The sequence below is a fragment of the Leuciscus leuciscus genome (assembly GCF_965113295.1).
Source record: "Leuciscus leuciscus genome assembly, chromosome: 1".
Classification (NCBI taxonomy): Eukaryota; Metazoa; Chordata; class Actinopteri; order Cypriniformes; family Leuciscidae; genus Leuciscus; species Leuciscus leuciscus.
Window position 1 is genome coordinate 52758846 of NC_138725.1, and position 22966 is coordinate 52781811.

At 38.2% G+C, this 22966-nt stretch overlaps 1 protein-coding gene across 1 annotated transcript; it reads left to right on the forward strand.

Annotated features, from left to right (window-relative positions):
- Window positions 1-249: 249 nt before the first annotated feature.
- Window positions 250-22729, forward strand: map3k3 (mitogen-activated protein kinase kinase kinase 3). Its single transcript, XM_082164123.1, has 18 exons — window positions 250-1624; window positions 8455-8497; window positions 9727-9817; window positions 12485-12615; window positions 12709-12749; window positions 13118-13217; window positions 13650-13763; window positions 13957-14074; window positions 15004-15137; window positions 16106-16179; window positions 16283-16350; window positions 16465-16560; window positions 16655-16816; window positions 16973-17121; window positions 17624-17755; window positions 18495-18624; window positions 19555-19732; window positions 20647-22729. The coding sequence occupies exons 3-18, from the start codon at window positions 9814-9816 to the stop codon at window positions 20873-20875; spliced, it is 1860 nt and encodes a 619-aa protein (XP_082020249.1). The 5' UTR covers window positions 250-1624; window positions 8455-8497; window positions 9727-9813; the 3' UTR covers window positions 20876-22729.
- Window positions 22730-22966: the final 237 nt, after the last annotated feature.

Sequence of the window (22966 nt, forward strand, 5' to 3'; positions counted from 1 at the left end):
ATCATCAGCTCGTCAGGAGAGACTCCATGAACTGATTTGAGTGTGTCAGATAAGAGAGACATACAAAATGTGCAGAGCAGCGGGTCCCGAGGACTGGAGTTGTGAACCACTGGTTTAATGCATCACGTTATTCACCTAAACACAGCACCGCACCGCCCTTTGAAAAAGTTCACGTCTGAATCTTACGTCATAAACGTGTGCGCGGCAGTGACGCTGTGCGTGTGCGCTTTACGTCACCAAACAAGAACCAAAGAGAGGAACAGCGCGCCCCCGAGCGTACATAAAGTCAGTGTGCTTAAACACAGTTGTCATCTTGAAAGTGTTACGGAAATTACAAACGTTATACAATGCATTTTTCCACCGACGACGAGTAAAAAAAAAAATACTTGAAAGCCATTTTATCCGTGCACGGGCATTAACATGACGAACTTTTGGCTGGTTTTAAAGGAAGCGAGCTTATGTGTTCCGGTGACGAACTGCTTTTTCGCTGTCAGGAAACTCACTGCGCTAAAGATTCATTCTAGCATCTGCTGTTTATCATCCTCAACATCACGAGAATGCTTGGACTAATGTCTCCTAAACATCTCATCTCACGCTTAATATCACCAAAAGCGCTTGAACGGCCCTCGGGGAGCGTATTTCTCGCACTTTCGCGGAGTTTTAACTTTCGCTGAGTTTTAACCGTCATCAACGGAAAAGGGAATTTGTTCTCGAAGTTCAAGTAGCCGCTGACTGTAATGCGCACGCTCTTTTGTCCAGATCTTCGACAGTGGCTTTCCTGTGCAGTTATCCTCATACGTTTTTCGCTTTTCCTTCGGTAACGGGGATACATGAATGCTGCTTTCACTGTCACATGCCTTCATTCATAATCATTTGTCGCATAATAATGCGGAGATTGTCCAATCATCGAGCTGAGGGCTCATTTTCTGGTTTATTTGGCTTTGCAAAGTTGTTACGCGCAGGATTAACGAACATTTGCGGACTGTTATAGATTCGCCTTTCACTAGAAAAGTGAAAACTACGTTCGTTCAGTGAGCTGGCCAGACACAACAACGGAGGGGGAAAATTTGCAAACCTAGCAGGAAAAGAAGCCATCAGAATTACGGAAATCCTTTCTTTTCCTCCAGTCTGCTTATACAAATGGATTTTATGTACGCAACTCGCTTATATCTGCACCATTAGTGTTGTTACGAGACATTCTTGTTTTAGCTTTTGGACGTGACCCTTATTATTTAGATTTATTTTGAACTCTCCATGCAGTAACTTAGTTATGCCTTCTTCACAAAGCTATAAAGATATGTCGCTTCATGAAACGTCCATGCTTTATTCGTAGTCACTAAACTGCTACTTTCTCTCAGCATAAACTGGAGATTACGTATTTTTGTGTATTAAAGAGGTCTCTTCTCTCGACTGGTCTGAGGAATAAGTTTTATGGATGAAATGGGAGACCCTCAGGGGTCCGCGCGCCTGAAAGCGCGTTAGCGATGGCAGCGGCCTGGAAATCTGTGGACAGTCATATTACATTAACTGTTGCTATTACGTTTGTCATCGCGATTTCCATCGAGTTTCCGAAGACAGGACAGAAAGTGACTGGTTGAAGAGTCCCTCTTCTACTGCGTGCAAGGTGAGTATTTTAACTTGGGGTTCATTGATACTGGTGCTATTAATGCAGTCTACAACTTAGCTGCAGGTTTTGATATTGTATTTTGGGTGGATGACAGTCTTGACTAATGAAACTGACATGCCCATGTTTTTTTCCCTCTTGTCATTCATAAAATATGCACTGCATATGCACACAACGTGTGACGAACAGCAGGTGTAAACTGATTCACTAGTGCTGGAAATCGTGTAGAAAAACGAATATTATTTTCCATGGACTTATATGGACGTCTTCATGCGCATGTGTTTGATTTGAAATGGGGAAAATATGATATTGCATTCAAGGGCAATTCCATGCAAAGGTCATCTTTACCATGAAAAAATAAAGTTTTAACCAAAAGAACAAAACCCTTTTTAAGTTCAGAATCATTTCAGACAGTCTTCTTAATGTCAAAACAGGCATTATGCGTCAACAAAAGTGCCATGATGGTTTGATTGTTGATTTTCCAAACAGATTCTATGTAGGCTATTTCAGACGCGTCACATCCATAACAGGGTTTTTGTCACATCCATAACGCTGGTTTTTCCTCATAATACACTTCATAAATATATATATATATTAAACATTGATATTTTTATGTTCAGCTAAGACCCCTTCATCATGTGGATAGCAATATTTATACATTGGACTCAAAAGTTCACAGACTTTAAAGGAAATCGAACAGTATACCAAAAACTCTGTCATTTCCCGTCACATCCATAACGCATGCATATTTTCCTTTTTTGGGGGTGCTTAAATATATTTTAGAAAAACATATTTTGCCTGTCAATTCCCCAGATTGGGTGCTCTGAGAATATGCATTTCCAATTTAAATATTATAAGAAGTTTTTTTTTTCTGAGACATTTCACCTGTCATTATGAGTTCAAATGTCACATCCATAACGCTGGAATTGCCCTCAAATGGAATTACAATTTATGTTTTGATGTTTGGTAATAAGTCATAACTCGGTTTTCTATTTGAACCTGCCTATATGTTCCAGATGGTATTAACTCGATCATATGCATGACATGCAAGTACTCATGCAAACAAACGAATGCTCAAATTGTTGGTATTTTACAGTAGTGAATGAGTGCTCAAGGTCAGTGTTTCCCAACCTTTTTTTTTTTTGTCTTATGGACCCCACAGCAACATCAGTAAGGTTTAATGACAGGGTCATCGACACAACCAGAAATTGTTAATTTTGCTTTAAATTATGCTGTATCATTGCAATTGTTATATAATTTAGCTCTGACAATATTATTGAAGCCATGTCAAACAAAAAAGTAACCGATAGTGGGAAAACACTTACTAAGCCCATTTATTTTGATTCATTAGCTAACAATAGCTAACTTACAATAGAGTCTCGGATACTGTCTGCAGTGTTAGTTAGTTCCATTATCAGTCAAGCAATAGTAGAGGATGCGGGGAGAAGTCACGTGGCTCGCCTTACTGCGTGCACAGGTTTGCCATTTAATAATATTTATAACACAAAGAGCTGTGCATGCACAAGTCATTTTCAGGTGTAAGAAGACAACTTGCATACCGTTGTCACTACTAGAACCGCCTGCGATATGCCGATTTCCGTGCTCATCGAAAATGAAGAGACCGGTATGGAAGTAAAATAATGACAAATGTTTTTGAAACAAAAAAGCTTGTTGAATTGCACTACTTGAAAAAATATGCATTGCATTAACCCTGCTTGCATTTTTATGGGCTGAAATTCAACATGGTTGTACATTTAGGCTGTGAATATTTCAATTCAAAACATTTCACATGTTTTCATTAATAAAAATTCAATAATCCATATTCACCTTTCAGATTTCACTTCCAAAATATTCATTCTGTTTAAAAATACAACCTATAATATTCGACTGGCAATTTTCTGTCCATTTTATTTCGCTTTACAAATTCAGTGGTTCAAATCATAGACAGTAAAAGAAATGGACACAGCGACCCCATTGGATTCAACGGAGAAAAGTGAAGTCAGTTAGAAGCACTCACTTCCTGATGGCCGAGCTTACTGCGCAGACTCAAACTGAGCTTGACGACGTAGATGTGACGTGAGCAACCTGTCTGTCTCCTAGTAGCTGTGCCAAGAGAAATCTGAATCATTCCCTTCTGAAACTTGCAGAGACGGAGAGTGTGAGTAGGAGGTGTCCATGAGCTAGGAGCAGAGAAACTTTTTCTAAGTATTATGATTAATTATTTTGTCATTTTGCCTCCACGTCCCCCCGATTGCCCGTGAGCTTCTTCTCCTGTCCATACGGTAATTTTTCTACTGTGCGACAGAGTCGTGGTTATGACGCAATCGTTAGCCTATTTTTACAAAAACTGCTTCTACGGGGCCATAACGTAAGATACAAGGTAATGGAGCCTTTTATACATTTCCGTGTTTCTTTAGAAATAAATACAAATCTAATCAATGCTAATCAATGGCGGTGCCCGGGGAAGCTTCAATATTTTACGAAACATTGGCCCCCGGTTCAAATTCGACAGAAAATTCAACATTTGACATCTGGATGTCAAATGTTGAATTTTCTGTCGAATTTGAGCCACTGAATTTGTGGAAGCGAAATAAAATGGACAGAAAATTGTCTGTCGAATATTGTAGGTTGTATTTTTAAACAGAATGAATATTTTGGAAGTGAAATCTGAAAGGTGAATATGGATTATTTAATTTGTATTAATTAAAACGTGTGTGAAATGTTTTGAATTGAAATATTCACAGCCTAAATATACAACCATGTTGAATTTCAGCCCATAAAATTGCAAGCAGGGTTAATGCAATGCATATTTTTTTCAAGTAGTGCAATTCAACAAGCTTTTTTGTTTCAAAAACATTTGTCATTATTTTACTTCCATAGACCTGCGTTTGTCAAAGTGGCCCTACCGGCCCAATTTATGAGCGGCCCATCGGGAATTCTCCAGATACTCCTGATGGCCACCACTGGGCCTGACTGTCTGTATACCTGCAATGGGAGTCAAGCCCCTATACTCTAACCAGAAACAATAGCGACCGTGACCAAAGTAATATCAAAGATGGCGACATCCATAAAGCTAAAAATCTTACTTTTAACACAACAAGAGTCCAGTCATGCTGCAAGTTCATCCATTAAATCTTAATAAGCTGACAGCAGCTTTTATATCTTTTATAAACACAAAACTGACAGGAGAAGCTCTGGTGGAGAAGTGACCGTATCTTAAACCTTCAGATGACACACAGCTTATATCACAGCTTGTATCAGCTATGTGGATGTTGCCCAAAACTAATTGAAAAAATGTTTGCACAAAAAATGGAGATTAATCATTTGTTATCATTTAGATTTTTTTTAGTTCAATAAATAGACCATGTCCACTTGACCGATGAATGTGTTCATCTCCCCAATTTGTGAGTTCCACATGGGACTGACAGCTTAAATGAACTTGAACTATACATGCACACACATTATGTGTACCTTTTTTTGTTTCTCAAGCAAGTTTGTGTACAACTTATTTGCTACCACTGAATTGTATTATAGGCCTATGTGTATCAGCATTTTATTGATCAGCTTGATTCTAGATATCAGAATTGGCCACTGAAAACCTGTATCAGTTGACCGCTAATGAATAAATCTATTTCACGTTTAACTAATCAATTTTGGTGAAATATTTCCAATGCTGAGTACCCTGGGGAGCTTGTCTGGAATCCCTGTTATAAATGAATAAACCATAAATTACACACATATCAGTTAACATTTCTACAAGTACACTGGTCTACATTTTAGAAATGTAGAAGTTTAGGAATTGCCTCATAAAGAAAGGGCTCAGAGACCAAAGCAACTTTAAAGCAGACATTTGTTTATAGTAGATACAAGAAGATAATGGCAGCATGGTGCAGAACTGACAGTCATCAAATAGTTATTCCTGTTTAGATTTAATACGTTTGTGAATGTGATTTTTGAGCTTTGCCTGTGTTCACCTCACCAAAACCTCACAGGTTTTGTGTCAATGTGCCTTTGCATCACAACTTTGCACAACTTTACACAGATGGTGTCAGATCTGTTTATGTTTGATGTAATATGGGGTTTTAGCAAGTTCATGACCTAGTGATAAAACATTGTCTTTTCCACCATCTAGAACAACTTGTCATCTCTACCCCAGAGCTGAAAGGAACAGTTTTAGTCTAGCCACTCCAAAGTGTTGGGAACCCTAGAGGGGATTTGTACTGTAAGCTCCTCCACGAGCAAAAGCCAACAGCCTCAGCGCCACGGCTGGGAAAACCAGCCACAGACTAAACAGCCGAAATTCAGGCGGGAGGCGGGAATGGTAAGAGAAAATTGTTGAGATTCTGGCGAGTACTGGAAAAGGGATACAAGCATAACAATGCAGGCCCAGGCCAGCTGACAGGGCCCATGGGTAGCCTTCTCCCCTTTCCAGATTCCATGCATACTTACCACAAGGTAATTAAGAGCAGGAGAGAAGGAAAATGAGTCAGAGAGGGGATTAGAGTTTCAATAAGGAAAAAGTTTTACAAACCTTAATTCAGGGGTTCTCTATAACTTTTTGCTCCATGAACCATTTTAAGGTTTCAACAGAAGACCGAAGCAGCAGTTTTTGGGTGCTTGGTCAGTAGCTAATATCCATCCAAGTTGAGAAAAATCGCAGTATCTGAAAGAAAAAGAAAGAAAGAAAAAACATATTTTTGATAGGAAAATGTTCCTGGCTTATCAGCCCGTCTTGCTGGGTCATTCAAATGATCAAACCTGGCTATGCGATTCAGTTTGCCCGGCATCCTCCCAGGTTCAGCAGTGTCCAGTTTGCCTTAGTGGCAGGATGCTCCAGTCCTGCATGCCGAAATTGCGATCCTGCTGGTGCAGTCCTGCAAGTTCTCGCTCTCTTCTCTCCGACGGCGAAGTGACACACCTGCCTCCTCTCACTCATGTCTCATTCGCTCCAGTTAATAGTGCTTGTATTGTGCATAATTTGATTAAGACCTTGCACTTCTGTGGGCAGCAGTTCCCCTAGAACAAGTGTCCAGGCATGTTGTCACAACAGATGCCTCAAGCACTTTACAATAAGGTCTCATTTGTTAACATTAGTTAATGTATTAACTAACAATGGGCAATACATTTGTAACAATATTTATTAATGTTAATTAACAAAAATCCAGCTGTTCATGTTAGTTCACAGTGCATAAACTAATGTTAACAAATACAACTTTTTATTTTAATAATGTATTTATAAATAAATGTAACCCATTTGAAAATATAATCTATCTAAAAAAATTTATAAATAAAAATTATAATTGGTGTTATGAATCTCTGCCTTATTTTTTAACCCATTCGAAAATATTACATCTTGGAGTTCAGACTTTAGATTTATCCTCTAATTTAAATAGAGAAGGAAGTGAAATTGGTTTAATTGGAAAGGAAGAAAAGACAGAAGCGGGATCTAAAGTCAGGTAGGAAACTGAGATGATGTTCCTGGTGAGGGTCTTAGACTTGCATGTGTGTATATATAGCGTAATATCAGATGAAGCCGAGGCGAAGAATGCATTCGCTGCTCGTTTGCGTGTGTTCATAGGTTCAGTCGGTCAGGCCATCTGGTGCCACCCCATATTTGACTAAATGAGTGCAAATTAATGACCTCTGTAATTTCTCTCGGTTCAGTTGAAGTTGCATGACTGGAGGCGCTGAAACAAACGCATGCATATGCGCATGTTCCTTACCTCATCCATTTGGTTAATAATTTCAGAATTGACCATAAATATGGAAGGATGAGCAATTTTTAGCAATGTTCAGTTAGTCCTCTCTTCTTCAGGCCGCTGTTATTGGATCTAAAGAGTTGCAGGTCAAATGAAGTCTGGCAGTGAAGCACATTAGGAATGATGCAGTCCTATCCAGCGCTTCATTGTTGAAGGTCAGGATATGCTGATGGAAGCATTCTAATGAGATTTTGCTGACTTTCTAGTGCAACCATTGGCCGGTTTGCCCCTCAACAGCTCACCTGGTTTGAGTTCTTCAGGATGTAAAATTTCCTTTACATTGTATAGATTTGATATGGCATTTGCATGTCTTTAGTGTTGTATTTATCAGGAAATCAATCTTTTCTGATTTCCATCTGATTCAATTATTAGATTTTAATTCTGATTCATTTGTGTGTATTTCAGTTAATATAACTGTATAATTTAGTACAAATTTAACGTATAACGTATGGTATAAATTTGACTTGAATATGAAAGTTGCATATGAAATTTTCTCTAGGCTAATGCTGTAAATTATCTAAGGTAAAGGCAGTTTGATTAATTTAGTCTTTTTCAAATTTTTATTAAAAGAGCCAACTCATAAGAATAATGTTTTGAGTAATTGGGCTACACTGGTTTCAGTTTTGTTTTTTGTCATTTGTTCATGAATCTGACTACGCTGGTCACAACATATATTTGTTTTTGCATGCAGCCTGCAAGGACAACTCAATAAAAATTAATTTCTTGACATAGTGGTACATTACCTTTTTATTGCATCACAGTCAATGCAGAACTCCTTTTCATAGTTATAATTTACCCAATTATAATTATAGCCGCAGAATTAACACTGCTATTGTCTGTGGAATATAGTAGAGATGAATACTGAAATGTGCTCAAACATTTTTATACAGAAACAAATAAGCTAAAAAAACAAAACATACTGTTTGGTAAATGAATACTGACACTACAGATTCCATGCATAACACAGAGGTTAGCTGTGGTTAAATGGATTTCTTCAGAGAAATGGGTAACATATTATGTGAAACTATAATTTGGACACATTTGTGGTAAAGCAATTTTTTCTTCTTCCAGAAAGAAACGATAACATCTTTGAAGGACATCAAAAGGATACAAGGTAAGATTTTCTTTATTTATAAAAAGTAGCAAATTTTTCCCAGTACATGGTCAACAATATTGTAATGCACCAAATTATTTGTAACATTGTTAACATTGACAAAACCTCAGTTAAAATACAGAACATCCAATGTACAGTACAGCCACTTTGATTCATATTCTTTTTCTTAATATGAGCCACCTGTATTCATGGGCAAATGAAATTTGAAAATATTACAGTGATAGTGTTTATAGGGAGTATGGCATTGTTGAAAGGGACTTTTATGGCTGGAATCAAGCCTGTGGAGCTGAAATCTGGCAATTTTTAAATGGTAAATATTTCCCTCTGCTCATTTCCCCTCGGCTGGAAGGTTTGTGCCTTGGTTCCTCTGTGCCAGCAGAGGATCATGTTACAGTCCTCCAGGTCTCACGTGCACTAACATGCATGCACAGCATATACTCTCACCATCCCGTCAGTCACATATGTAAAACATTCCACATTCAGTTTTCCTGCATTTTAGATGGGGGGGTTTTGAGCATCTAGCATCAGTCAAATTTAAAGTGCCCCTATAATGCTATTTTAAAGGTTCCTACAACAGGTTTACATGCATCAAAGGTAAAAAATAACAACAATAAAAAACCTTTTTTATTTTCTCATAACATACATTGCAATGATTCTCAAATGACTCGTCCAAAGCAGTCCGAAGATTCAGTCTTTCTAAATCCCTTCTTTCTGTGAGCCTATTTTGCTCTGATTGGCCAGATGGCTCAGTCTGTTGTGATTGGTCTACTGCTTACAGCACGTATTGGAAACGAAACGGCAGTTACCATAACTGAATTTCAACTCTGTAGGCTTCCTACAGCTCAGCGATTGTACACACTGTAAAGACCGTAACTATGGGTTCGATTTTACCATATCAATCTGAGCGCGAGTCCGATGATGAAACATTGGAAGAACTAGTTATCCAACCTGAACCTCTATCGCAAGGACGACTTGAGCAGGACGTTTCTCAGTGATGCACTACTCAGTTTGATGTAGCCTACATTATGAGATGTTGCAACTGTTAGTCCTCACCATCAGCATTAACAAGTGTATGTCCATCAACATTTGAAATTGTCAGTGTTGTTGTGCTATTGACTGATATCATTGTTTGGCTCAGATTACATTTGTTTTGGTAGGTAGTTAAGTTACAGCTGATGACTCATTTTATCAGGAGTTTCTGTATAACCTGAATATTGTTCCATTTCTAGGCCATTGATGGGTGACACTAGAGGAAAGGGTGTGTGAGGACCTTCAAACCTGAACTTCAATCAATAGCGCACATTCATACCGACAAAATGAGTGAGTCCTCATGTTTTTTTTATCATATATCAGGGATCCTCGACAGGTCTTCAATTATTGCTTGATCTCAAACAATAGAGAAAATAGAAAATATGCAATATTAGGTTAATTTCAACCAAAGATAAAGTTAAAAAATAAAGCTTAGCTAGATGTTTAAGTACCTCTCACTCATTGAAGTGTTACTGACACAAAATCTTACTGACCCCAAACTTTTGAACAGTAATGTTTTTGAAAGTCTCCATCCTATTTTCATCAACATTGCATTTTAGTCAGAAATACTGTAGAAACATTCATATTGTCAAATATTAAGATTAAAATAACTGTTTTCTATTTTAATGTATTTTAAAATTTAATTTATTCCTGTGAAGGAAAGATGAATTTTCAGCATCATTACTTTTCAGTGTAACATGATCCCTCAGAAATCATTAAAATATGATGATTTGGAGCTCAACACAGTTGTTGCTTAATATTTTTGTGGAAACTGTGGTGCATTGTTTATGTGATTAAATAAAAGTATTAAGTTCCTTGAAAAAAAAAATCTTACTGACCCCAAACTTACTTTGTAAATTATTTATGTATATATTAGTGTATGGCAAGTTGTACAAGTTCTTGTACAAGTACTTCTAATTGAAAGCGACACTTTATAATTTTTAATACTGTAAATCTGCTTGCTTCAGCGCAATCAATTGTACAAAGTGCTATATAAATTGCTGATTTCTCACCTCTCATTTTTGTTGTTTATTTTGTTGTTGAGAGGAAAGTGTGCAGCACATATTTATTTATTCATCTAATTGAATGGCATTGGAATGTTCGCTAACACTATACCGCTGAAAAGCTTTTTCAAACTTATCTTTACCTCTAAGAGCGAAGAACGAAAAATTAATTTGCTGTGAGTATATCAGGGCCTTCCTAAATGACTGACAAGTTTGCTGTTGATCTGGAAACAACTGACGTCTGGAATTAAAAGGATGTTGGGAGATGTTTAAATGGAGACAGAGGGAAACATGTGATGTTTATGTTCTCACTGGTCACATGAACACACAGATCTTCAACAGTTGAGTGGTTGAGTCTGTTGCTTGGGTTGATCTGCCATGTTCTAACACAGGTTTCCCAGTATTAGTGGGTAGACGAGGCTTCTCTGTTTCTCTCCCTCTCAGGAGGTGTGTGAAGTCCATCCAAAGAACACACTGCGAATATTTTCCCTGAGTGAGCTTAGCCAAGACTCAGCTCATTCTTACATCAAACATGAGAACAGAGATCTCAAAAACACGGTCATCTCCCTCTCTCAGACTTCTCTGCATTGACTCAGGTCTAGTCGTCTGACTGTGAGTGTTTATTCACAAAGGAGAGCAGAACATCTTCTCAGTTCTTCTGCACCTGTGTTGTAACAGTATAGCAAGTTTATAGTTTCTGCAACATAATCTCGTTTGGTTTAAAGTAAAGTATTCAGCCACTTAAGGACAATCATTACAGTGATTGACCGTAGTTAAGGGTCAGCCACAAATTGATTTCACTTTCACTTTTGATTTTAGTTTGTTTGGTGGATACTTTGTCAAAGCAGTGGTGCAATGTTAGTGACCTTTTATGTTATTAAGAGAATAATAAAAAAAAAAATCTTAATGAAACTGTGGCGGGACCGATTAGACTGTGGTGGGCCGCCAGAGTCTAGGAAATTAATGGGAAACACTGCATATCATATCGGTTGTAACTCAGTTGGTATGAGATTTTTTTTGACTGATAATATTTTATAATAATTTCCCCTATTTAGGGCTGCACGATTAATCGCAATGAAACCGTACGCGATTTGCCAAAAGGCTGTGATATTTTATGCGCAGTTTGTCAGTGCAGCACGGCTGATCGGTAGTAAATGCTGCTCCATCTGAACACCAGAGGTTATAACACGCCACGAGGTTATAACACGCCACGAGGTTATAACACGCTCAGGCAGACACGCCAAATATGCCCCGCCGTAGAAGTACGATAACACATCGTTCCAGGAAATCCCTATCGCTATAGCTGAATAAACAGAAGATTGAAACGCTTTGATTAAACATGACTAATAAACACATGACTTGCTTATTTTGTGTAAGAAGCCACATCATCTCACAGAAGGATGCTCAACTGTCGTTATGAAGTGAGTTTGGAGTAAAAGCATGTTATTAAATGTTGTCTTTTATTGGACAAGTGATTCATAAATGCTTGGAATGTTTGGAAAGATGTTTGACGCGTGTTGCTTTTTCAAATGCACGGCATAAGTGACTCAAACTCACAGTGCTTTCAGATGGGGCAGCGTTTACAGAGCCGTACATCAATGACAAGCTGTGCATAAAAAGGAATCGCAGCCTTTGCAATTTCATTATCGCCATAACTAAGCCATATTGGTTTAAGCGCGATTTCATGTGTATTGCGATTAATCGTGCAGCCCTACCCCTATTTTTACATTTAGATCAAATTTGCCTTCATCTAAGACTCACTTAAAGTAAATCTTTAATTAAAAGTAATTAACACTGTTAAATGTAATCCTTAGCAAATCTCAAAATTAATATGAAAATATGATCTGTCCCATAAATGTTGTTTTAATATGAGTGTGCCGTCTTTGTCTATCTAAAGTCTTTGCAATAACATGAAAATAATTATCGGCTTATTTGTATCTGTCTTTCTCCCCAGATGAGAGACAGGCTCTCCATTCAATTATGAAGGATCTGGTGGCCCTGCAGATGACCAGGCGCCAACCGGCGTCAAATTGCGACACGGCAAAACCGAAACCTGTCAACACTGCCAACTCTTCCAACAGAATGGTAATACACATACATACAGTAGAAACAGTGACCTTGTGACTCCTAGTCCTATATGACCCTGATGTGACCTCACCTCTTTTTCGTTCTCTTCAGGAGGATGTCAGGATTAAGTTTGAGTTCTGTGGTGAAAGAAGGTGAATTTAAGTTTCTTTTCTACTTGAATGTGCATGCATGTATGTGTTAAAATAAAAGTAAGGATCAAATACACTGGAGTTTTGATTTTGAGAGATTACACACAGATACACACAGGCATGCTTTCTCTCAGCTCTCAGACTGGTAACACAGTGGAAAGGGAAAGGACTGTGGTTTGTCTGTGGCTGCCAGGACAGACCACAGCTATGCTAGGTGTGCTCGCAGGAATGTGTGCACTCTGCAGATCCGACTGTGTGTTTGACTTGACTTGCCGCCTCAGATTACACATCTAAAGAAATCTCAGCTTCCTGTTTGATGTCCCCCCCTCTGTGTGCATGGCGTGTGTATGTGTTTATATATGTTTGTGCAGGATTCTGATGTTTGGGCGGCCTGTGCAGTTTGAGGAAGTCCAGCAGAAAGTCAAAACATTCTTCGGTCAGCAGTTAGACCTCCATTATATGAATAATGAGGTATTGATTCACATTCAAATGCACTCACTGACACTCGCTTATGTCTGGTCATTTAGCAAAAATACTCAGGAATTTAATGTCCACTATTTTAGTCCTATTTCTTGGGTAGATTGATTGAATTTTGTGTATTATTTTGTGTAAAGGATTCATCAGACTGATTCACTGTAACTCCTGTAAGTCTTTTGAATGACTAATTTAAAGCATCTGCAACTAAGAGTTATTTGCTCCTGAATAGGACCACACTGCAGCGATTGGACAGAAAACTGATGATAGCATCATTTAATGTTTTAAACTTTTTTTCCCCCCAAAAGATAATTTCTTATTCTGAAATGTTTAAGCAACGGAAAAATACTGAGTGCACCTTTTTATCAATCAGGCAGCTCTACTAAATGTATGTATAACATGTATTTGCGCATTTGTTTGTACACACAGCTGTCCATTCCCCTGCGTGATCAGGGCGACTTGGATAAAGCCATTGATCTGCTGGACCGCAGCTCAAACATGAAGAGCATCAAGATCATGCTGCTGACACAGGAAAAAAGCAATGTGAGACTTACAATTAATATATGTTAATATCAACGAGTTCAATTTGGAAAGGAGACAAATGGTGTAGAGCAGATTATTAAATCTCTGCTCACTAGAGCTCAATTAGTACACGTAAGAATCCTATAATATGTTGTTTCTACACACAATTTTTTTTCTAAATGCTTAATATGTACATCCGTGTGTGTGTGTGCAGGCCTCTCCATCTCATCACACAGTCAGTAAGCAGGTTCGCATCAAAACTTCTCAGTCCACTGGTGATGTCAGCACTGCCTACCAGTCCTCAGAACCCAGAGGACGCCACCACTCCACCAGTGAGTTCACACACTGAAAAATCACTTTGCCTTTCTTATCAATCTTCTTGCTCTGGTCTTTTTTTCTTTCATTCTCTCTCTCTCTCTCTCTCTCTCTCTCTCTCTCTCTCTCTCTCTCTCTCTCTCTCTCTCTCTCTCTCTCTCTCTCTCTCTCGCTCTCTCTCTCTCTCGCTCTCTCTCTGTTGTTTCTCTGACTTCCTCTGTGAGCAGTGGGTCCTCTTCCTTTTCCTGTCCACCATCACTGGCTGCTCCACAATGGTTTTCTGGGTCCCAGCCAATCAGATTGCGAGACATTATTAGCATGGTGGGCCAATGGCCTGTTGTAGAGAGAGTGTGTATTTTAGGGGGGAGGGGAGGTTGTTACAGCTTGTGAGGGCGTCTGGAGAAAAGCATGAGCTCTTTGAGGCTCTGTAACTGGAAGAAAAAGACATTTGTTTATACTTTCCTTCAGTCTCATGACTCAGCTGTTTTGACTTTAGATCATGCCCTTGTCACAGTGTATCATGTAGCATGGGACTTTTTTATTTCGGATTTTCTTTTAGCACAAAATAATCTACTGTCTGATTACATCATGCAACCTGTATAAGCATGTAAGTCTAACAGGAAGGCCATAGCTGAAATAAAATTGAACAGATGCTTTATTTGACAGTGGCATTAATGACCGTTTGCAAATATAAATCAAAATATAAATATTAACGTGTATGAATTGTAAGGTGTCGACTGAAAGGAAACCAAAATACAACAGTGATTTAAACATGATGTGAATACAAATAGTTGCATGTGTGCCCTCTCAATCTCACATCACAGCATTGACAGTCCAACTGAGAAATATGTTTGCCACTTTAACAGTAAGACCAGAGAAAGATCTTCTTGCAGTTGTTAAATTATTAGTTTTAACATTTTATGTCTTTTGTCTTGTCATTACCTAGGCTCTCAGAATACTGGGCGAAGTTCTCCGCCCCCTGGTTACGTTCCTGAGCGGCAACAGCGAATCGCACGTCAGGGATCTTACACCAGCATCAATAGCGAGGGGGAGTTCATACCTGAAACCAGTGACCAGTGTGTGAGTTCAAGGACACGTGCGCAAATATGTATATGAGGCGCTTTTAAAACTATAACAGGTTTAGTGCTTTGTGATCATTTTTATATATAAAAAAATATACAGAATTATTATATAAATTATTTTGTATATACACTACCATTCAAACGTTTGGAGTCGTTTGGACCGTAATATTGAGAAACATTATTATCATTTAAAATTACTTCAGCATGATTACTCCAGTCTTCAGTGTCACATGATCCTTCAGAAATCATTCTAATATGAAGATTTGATGCTCAAGAAACATTTTGTATTAATACCAAGTTTGAAAACAGTTGTGGAAAACATTTTTTTAGGATTCTTTGATGAATATAAGTTCAGAAGAACAGCATTTATTTGAAATATTTACATATGTGTGTGTATGTATATGTCTTTATTGGCACTATTGTTCGATTTAATGTGGTCTTTGCTGAAGAAATTACAGTATTATTTTTTTTAAATTCATGACCCCAAACTTTGTACAGTAGTGTACTTGTATAAAAGTATGTATGCTGTTATAATCTATAACATTATATTACGTTACATTTATATATGCTCTCCATATGCCATGTCAGTTATTATTAGTGCTGTATATTACACTCTAAATCAAAAATAAATGATCAAATCATGGGAATTTGTAATTTGGTAACATGCTAACTTTTGCAATTACTGTACTCCCCTAAAATCATATATACATTGGTAACTTGCATATTCTTGCAGCCAGTATGTGTTGAAAAAGAGCAACATGTACAGCATAGATTTCAAATACTGTATAGAAAAGGTTTCAGGGTTACCTTGCGATGTTCCCATATAAATGCCACATTCTACAATTGTCATAGAAGCTCTGTGAGAGAATTCAAGTAAATATACCACTGCAGAAATTACATAATGTCAACTAATCATCTAGTTTGCCATCTGTGTCCATTAAACTTATAATTCACCTGTATTTGAAGGTGCTGGATCCTTGGAGCAGTGCAGAAAACTCAGTGTCCGGCAGCTGTCAGTCACTGGACAGCAACTCTGACAGGTGAGGACACAGATACAATTGGAAATGTATTTGAATGAAACTGTAATAGTAAACACCTGTAACTGTTATTTTTTCCATTGAATTGGTGTCTCTTGTTTCGTAGCCCCTCACTCAGGAAACCTCGTACACACAGGGTTAAGAGTTACCCTGACAACCGACAGGACTGTGCTGGTGTGTTTCAATAAAGATGCTGCTGCAATCAGTAAATCAATTGATAAAGTTGTACAAATCTGCTCTTCCATTGACACAATTGTCCGTTCTCCTCTTCCCATTCTCCTCTTTTAGACCGGGAAAACCATGCAAATGATAAGATTGTGGGTAAGGGAGGGACGTACCCTCGAAGGTATCATGTGTCCCTGCATCATAAAGACCACAGTGAAGGTGCGATATCCTCAGGCCTTTCATAAATTTGAGTGTACTCACACACTCCAGGTCCTCCCATGTCATGTTTTAAACAAATAATGCTGCTCCTCAGGTCGCCGGACGTTTCCGCGGATCCGTCGTCCCCATGGAAACTTGTTCACATTGGTGCCATCACGGCGATCGCTGAACGGCAGTGAGGAGAGTTTGGGGAGCTGGCAGCTGGTGGATACTCAGGCCAGACTCCGCCCAAAGGACCGCCCAGTCCCTCATAAGTGTGAGTGTGATATAGATTATGATGTTGTACATTATGGTAGTGTTTATAAGCATTTGTCAACTGCTTTGATGCATTTAAGATGTATTTATTTGTGAGAAATTGTCAATTGATTGGTTTCATTCATCATTGTTGTGTCATTATATGCGTCATGTGCAGCTCCTACAGCTCCAGTGACGTGGCGTAGGGGGAAGTTGCTGGGCCAGGGTGCTTTTGGAAGGGTTTATCTGTGCTATGATGTGGACACAGGCAGAGAACTTGCTGCAAAACAGGTTCATTTTGACCCTGCCAGTCCAGAGACCAGTAAGGTACACTACACATATTTATTTTATTTAGCCTTTTCTCTTTCTCTTTGAGATTATCAGCATATTTTTTTCTTTTCTATTGATTTATGTCTATATCATTCGTTCTCAAACTTTTCCCCCCACTCTTTAAACCCTTTCCTGTCTGCCATTGCAAAAACATGTACTGTCACTTCCTGTATCTGTGTGTGATTGTGTGTTTTGGGCAGAGGGGGGTTTTGAGTCGAGGGGAAGTGGGGTAGTCTAACAACGCATTTCTCATTGATCATGCCCTCACTTGACACAAACACACATATGCTCACTCACACAATCAAAAACTAAATGCTACCATTATGTTTGTGCTTTCCTATCCACTGTTTGGCTTTAGTGTATTGTGGTTTTATATTTTTTCAGTTGATCTTCCACCTATATGCTCTGTCATCTCACTCATGCTTCCTCTGGTCACAGCCGCTCGGCTCGGCTCGGCTCAGCTGTGGTCGTGTCATGACTCTTGCCCCCCTTTCTGCAGGAGGTGAGCGCTTTAGAGTGTGAGATACAGCTGTTGAAGAACCTGCACCATGAACGAATCGTCCAGTACTACGGTTGCCTTAGAGACCACAGTGAGAAGACCCTCACTATTTTCATGGAGTATATGCCTGGGGTGAGTTTGAAAGAGTCATCAAGTATTGGGAAAGCAACAATGATTAGACTTGTTGAGGGAAAAGATAGCAAAAAAGTAAAATTCTGTAATTCCATTTGCCTCATGTCATTCCAAACCTGTGTGCTGTTAATTTTTCCATGGAACTCTTGGAAAGAATATTTTGTTATCAAATGACAGATCACAGGGTGTCATGCTCCAAAAATAACAACAAAAAAAAGGGAATCCACATATATTTGTGTGAAAGTGAGTGTATAGAAGGTTCAAAGGTTTGAGGTGGGTACGATTTTTTTTCTGTTTTTTTTTCCGATGTAGTCTCTAATGGCCACCCATTTATTGCATCAAAATACAGTAATATTGTGAAATATCATTACAATTAAAAATAACTGGTTTCTATTTGAATATTTTAAAATGTAATTCTATTCAGCATTATTTATTTTTTTCCAAAAATGTTACTGCCCCCAAACTCTACTGGTAGTGTATATTTACATTTACAAATCTATGGAAACTACTACTTTAGTGTTCCAGTGGTAAAATAAAAAAAATAACAGCATACAGGTTTGGAATGAGTAATTAATGACACAATTCTTATTTACATTTTCATTATTACTCTAATGCTATTTTTTTTATTTATCTTAAGGTTTGTAATGTGTCATCATCACACACCTGTTTGATAGCAATACTGTGGTTGTGGCATAGAGTTCAGCGTGATTCACTGGTGCTGTGGTTTTTGACCCCTCAGGGTTCAGTCAAAGACCAGCTAAAGGCCTATGGGGCCTTGACAGAGAATGTGACGCGCAAGTATACGAGACAGATTCTGGAGGGCATGTCCTACCTGCACAGCAACATGATCGTCCACAGGGACATCAAAGGTACAGCCTGGCATTAGACCTCACATAGTCAAAAACAATCACTTTTTTTGTTGTTGTAACAATTAGTTATTTGAAACAAGTGTACTGTCAAAGTTCAATTTGTTTGTAAATTCGCACTGCTGACCAATGGGAAATTAATTCTGTAGAAAATTAGTAATATTTGAATAGTGAGTATTCTGAGTAAAAAGTGTGTTTTCATATTCAAATACTTTTAGATCACAGCTTGTAAATCTATAATATAGCCAGGGTTTGAAATTAACATCCACCAACCCGCTAAATGCGGGTAAAAATCAACTGTGGCGTAACGCTGTCAAAACACTAGCCAATTTGGCATGTTACTTATGTTTACTCTCTTTGCTGGGGAATTTCATGTAAGCCAAATCTGCGCAGATTTAGCGCAAATACTCACCTCGTGAGTCATCATGATATATTAAATACAGCGTATTGCACAGAATCTGCACCTATCTGGCTTACTTGACTATGCACGTCACTATGCAACAAATAATGGCGTTTTTGTTCATTTGCATTGAAGCAATAGCGAAGATTAAAAAGCATTTGGTTAACAGAAAAGACATTGTTAATTTCCAACATTCTAAATTTTTTTTGATGTTCTTTGTACTGTATTGATCTGTCCACCTTAAACACATTTTTGGTGATGAGGATGAAAGAGGAAAGGAGGAGATGGCTGGACGACAGGATTTTGTTTGAATAAGAAATGAACGTATGAAATCCAAATTTTATAATATATACAAGCTGTGACGTAGTTAATCTGTTTTATTTTTTTAAATTTATGAATGGCCGGTTACTTAAAAGTTTTGTAGCCAAATTGCCCGGTGAGTGTGAAATTTCATTACAAACCCTGAATATAACCAATTTACAAAATATCTAATATCTACCTTTCTCCGTGGTCACTTCCTCCATTGCATTCAGGTGCCAATATCCTGCGAGATTCAGCCGGCAATGTGAAGCTGGGAGATTTTGGCGCCAGTAAACGGCTTCAGACCATCTGCATGTCCAGCACTGGGGTCCGTTCTGTTACTGGAACGCCGTACTGGATGAGCCCAGAGGTCATCAGCGGAGAGGGGTACGGCCGGAAGGCAGACGTTTGGTGAGAGCATTTAATTTTTTTTTTTTTATAAAAACTAAGAAAAATAAATTTTAGACAAAATCAAGAAAAATAAAGACATAGAGATTTTGAGATTGAGAGAATCACGTGCATATGCTTTGGAACAGCATTTTCCATCTTCAATCATGGGAACCTTACAGCTGCATGTTTTTACTAGAGTAAGAAAAGCAGCTGGGATTTATGGAAGTCAATGTTAGTGTGATGCTTGCAGTAATATAAACGGCAACAAATTTGCACCATTTAGATGAGCTCATCTAGTCACTTTTTACTGTAAATTGTTTATTAAACAGACATGAGTGTGATTCTGTGTTGCAAAAAAAAAAGAAAAAAAAGCAACATTCTCTAAATATTAAGAACCTATTTTTAACATGCCAAAGAAAAGCTTTTTAAAATTGGAGAAAAAGAACAGGCCTGTTTTTAAACCAAACTGCACATATTCTCATTCTGTGGGAGTGGCTTAGTTGCTGCTCAGGGATTCCCCGACATAAACTGATTGGACAGTTTCCCGTCAGGTCAGGGGAGCATTATGATTGGCTGAAAGTCAGCTCGGAATGTTTGTGATTGTCTGGGTCTCCATGTAGGCCACTAGCTTATAACACTATAAAAAAGAAAAACATTCTTGATCAGTATTTTCATCTTATTTTGCAATTACAAAATGTCTATAAACATCCATAAAAAGTTTAATAAATTAACTTGAAGCCAAATTAAAAAGATAATTGCCAAAAATCTATCAAAATGTATGAGATAAACACCTGGAACTATAATCTGAAACATCTGGAATCTATAACTTTACTGAAAAATTAACAGACGGCACTTGAAAACATGTGGCGTGTAAAATAAAAAATATCATGTGACCTAACGGGTCATTAATCTTAAACTGTATGTTGTTTGAACAGGAGTCTTGGCTGCACTGTGGTGGAGATGTTGACAGAAAAGCCCCCTTGGGCTGAATATGAGGCCATGGCGGCCATATTTAAGATCGCCACTCAGCCCACCAATCCCCAGCTGCCCTCCCACATCTCCGAGCACACGCGGGACTTCCTACGCTGCATCTTCGTGGAGGCCAAATACCGGCCGAGTGCGGAGGAGCTGCTCAGACATCCCTTCTCACAGATCTTGTGCTGAGGAGGCCCACTGTCCATCCAACTGCTTCAACTTGTTAGTTTCCCTGTTCAAAAACATCTAAGAGTGTGATAAACTCCGTTTCAAAGGCAATCTGTTTCCAGAGCATGTGACCTGCCAGCACCCAATCAGCTGTTGCCTGGATTAGGTCACAAAACTGGTTTATTCTCTATCAGTTTAAAATGTGGTGTCTTTGTGACAGCAGGGGGCGCTACAGGACTTTCATGCTGCATACACTCTTTAGTTCAGGAATAAACAGTGGTGTAAGAGCAGATGAAACAAACATGATACTGTTTGAGCTGTTTACAGCTTTACTTAGTACAGAACTTATTACAACAACTGCCAAATGTGCCTTCTGAAGCCAACAGGGTCTGAATCTCCTTGAATGAGGTTTTCAGACATCAAGAATGTCTCCTAGTAATGAATGTTTCATACAGTCCACAGCAGAGTTGTGAAGCCAAAGCTTTACGTGCCAGTTTCCCTGGATCTCCATATGCGCCTGTTGTTGACTACAGGCACTTAGTGTTAAAGGAAGCGTAACAATCGTGTCTCGGTTTGTTTCTGCCTTCGACAAATGAGGGTCTTGCGCACGTCAGTCTCGAACGCTTTGAATTTGCGGTTAATCTTATATTTTGATTAATCTTTATAGAATTGCACTTCCTTGATTTGTCGTTTGTAAGTAGCGTTTAGTCTGTTACAGAAAGCAGCTTAATCTCTTTTTTTGACTTGAGGGTCAGGGCATGAGGTTACAGTGAAGAGGTTCTTTGGACGAAGCGTAATGCGTAGTTTTGTACAACCGTAGTGCCTTATGGTGTCCTGTAGAGAGCAGCAGTACAGTCTTTAAGATGCAGCTAATCTCACTATTAGTCTTCCCATAGTGATGCGATGTCAAATTGGGCAAATTAGGCGTTTTATCGGTTATTTAGGGTGTGGTGAGATATTGAGAGCGCATTAAGATGTATATTAGTTTTCTCTCCAGCCCAGCCAAAGAAAACGTATTAAGAAAGTGCCTTAAGTGTCGTATGGCAGTATATCGGACTCATTTGGATCAGATGCACTTTTATTAAATGAATGTTGAATTTACCAAATTGTTCGTTTGTTACACAGAATGTGAAGCCTTTTTCACTTTTATTTATATCCCATTGTTCAGCCATTTTTATATACGAGTATATATGTTTATGTATAAATCTATTTTTATATAGTGACTCTGTCTGAACCGAGTTGTGCTAATAGGAACAGAAGATGAGTTAGAAACAAGAATTGTAAAAGCAGCTGGTTTTGCAGAGACTACAACATGATTTTACATGTTTATTTCTGGCTGGAAATTGAGCTCTGGCGATTTATGCCGCACCTGATCTGTGCAAGTCACAAGTCCTCTGTACTCTCGTTTTTTAAGTGTTTATTGTGTTTGTGTGTGTGTGTGTCTATTTCTGTTTATCCGTCTGCTTTTTCCCTGAGGATATTGGAGAGAATCTCATGCAGACAGGATTTGAATGCTGGTTGTTACAGGAAGTGACCAGTGCCTTGAATCATTCTCAGAAATACATGTATACACAAAATTTCACATTTGCTGCCACTTAGGAATGACTTGCACAGAGATGCATTTACCTTTATGTATTCAGAGTTGCAGTGTTGGAAAGAAAAATAAGAGGTGTAAAAGAAAGATTTTTTTTTTTATGTTAAGAAAAAAAAAAAAGAATGGTTTAAAGGTTGATCTACACTAACTTTCAAAGTTTGGGGTCAGTAAGATTTTTGTAAAATAAGTTAATACTTTTCTCAGCAAGGATGCGTTAAATTGATCAAAAGTGACAGTAAAGACATTTATAATGTTACAAATGGTTTCTATTTCAAATAAATGCTGAAAAAAAATGATCATGGTTTCCACACAAAAAAATTAAACGGCACATCTGTTTTCAACATTGATAATGACAAGTAATGTTTCTAGAGCAGTAAATCATCATATTAGACTGATTTCTGAAGGATCATGTGACACTGAAGACTGGCGTCATGATGCTGAAAATTAAGCTTCGTCAATCACAGGAATAAATTACATTTTAAAATATAGTAAAATAGCCATAATAAAAATTTGGCATA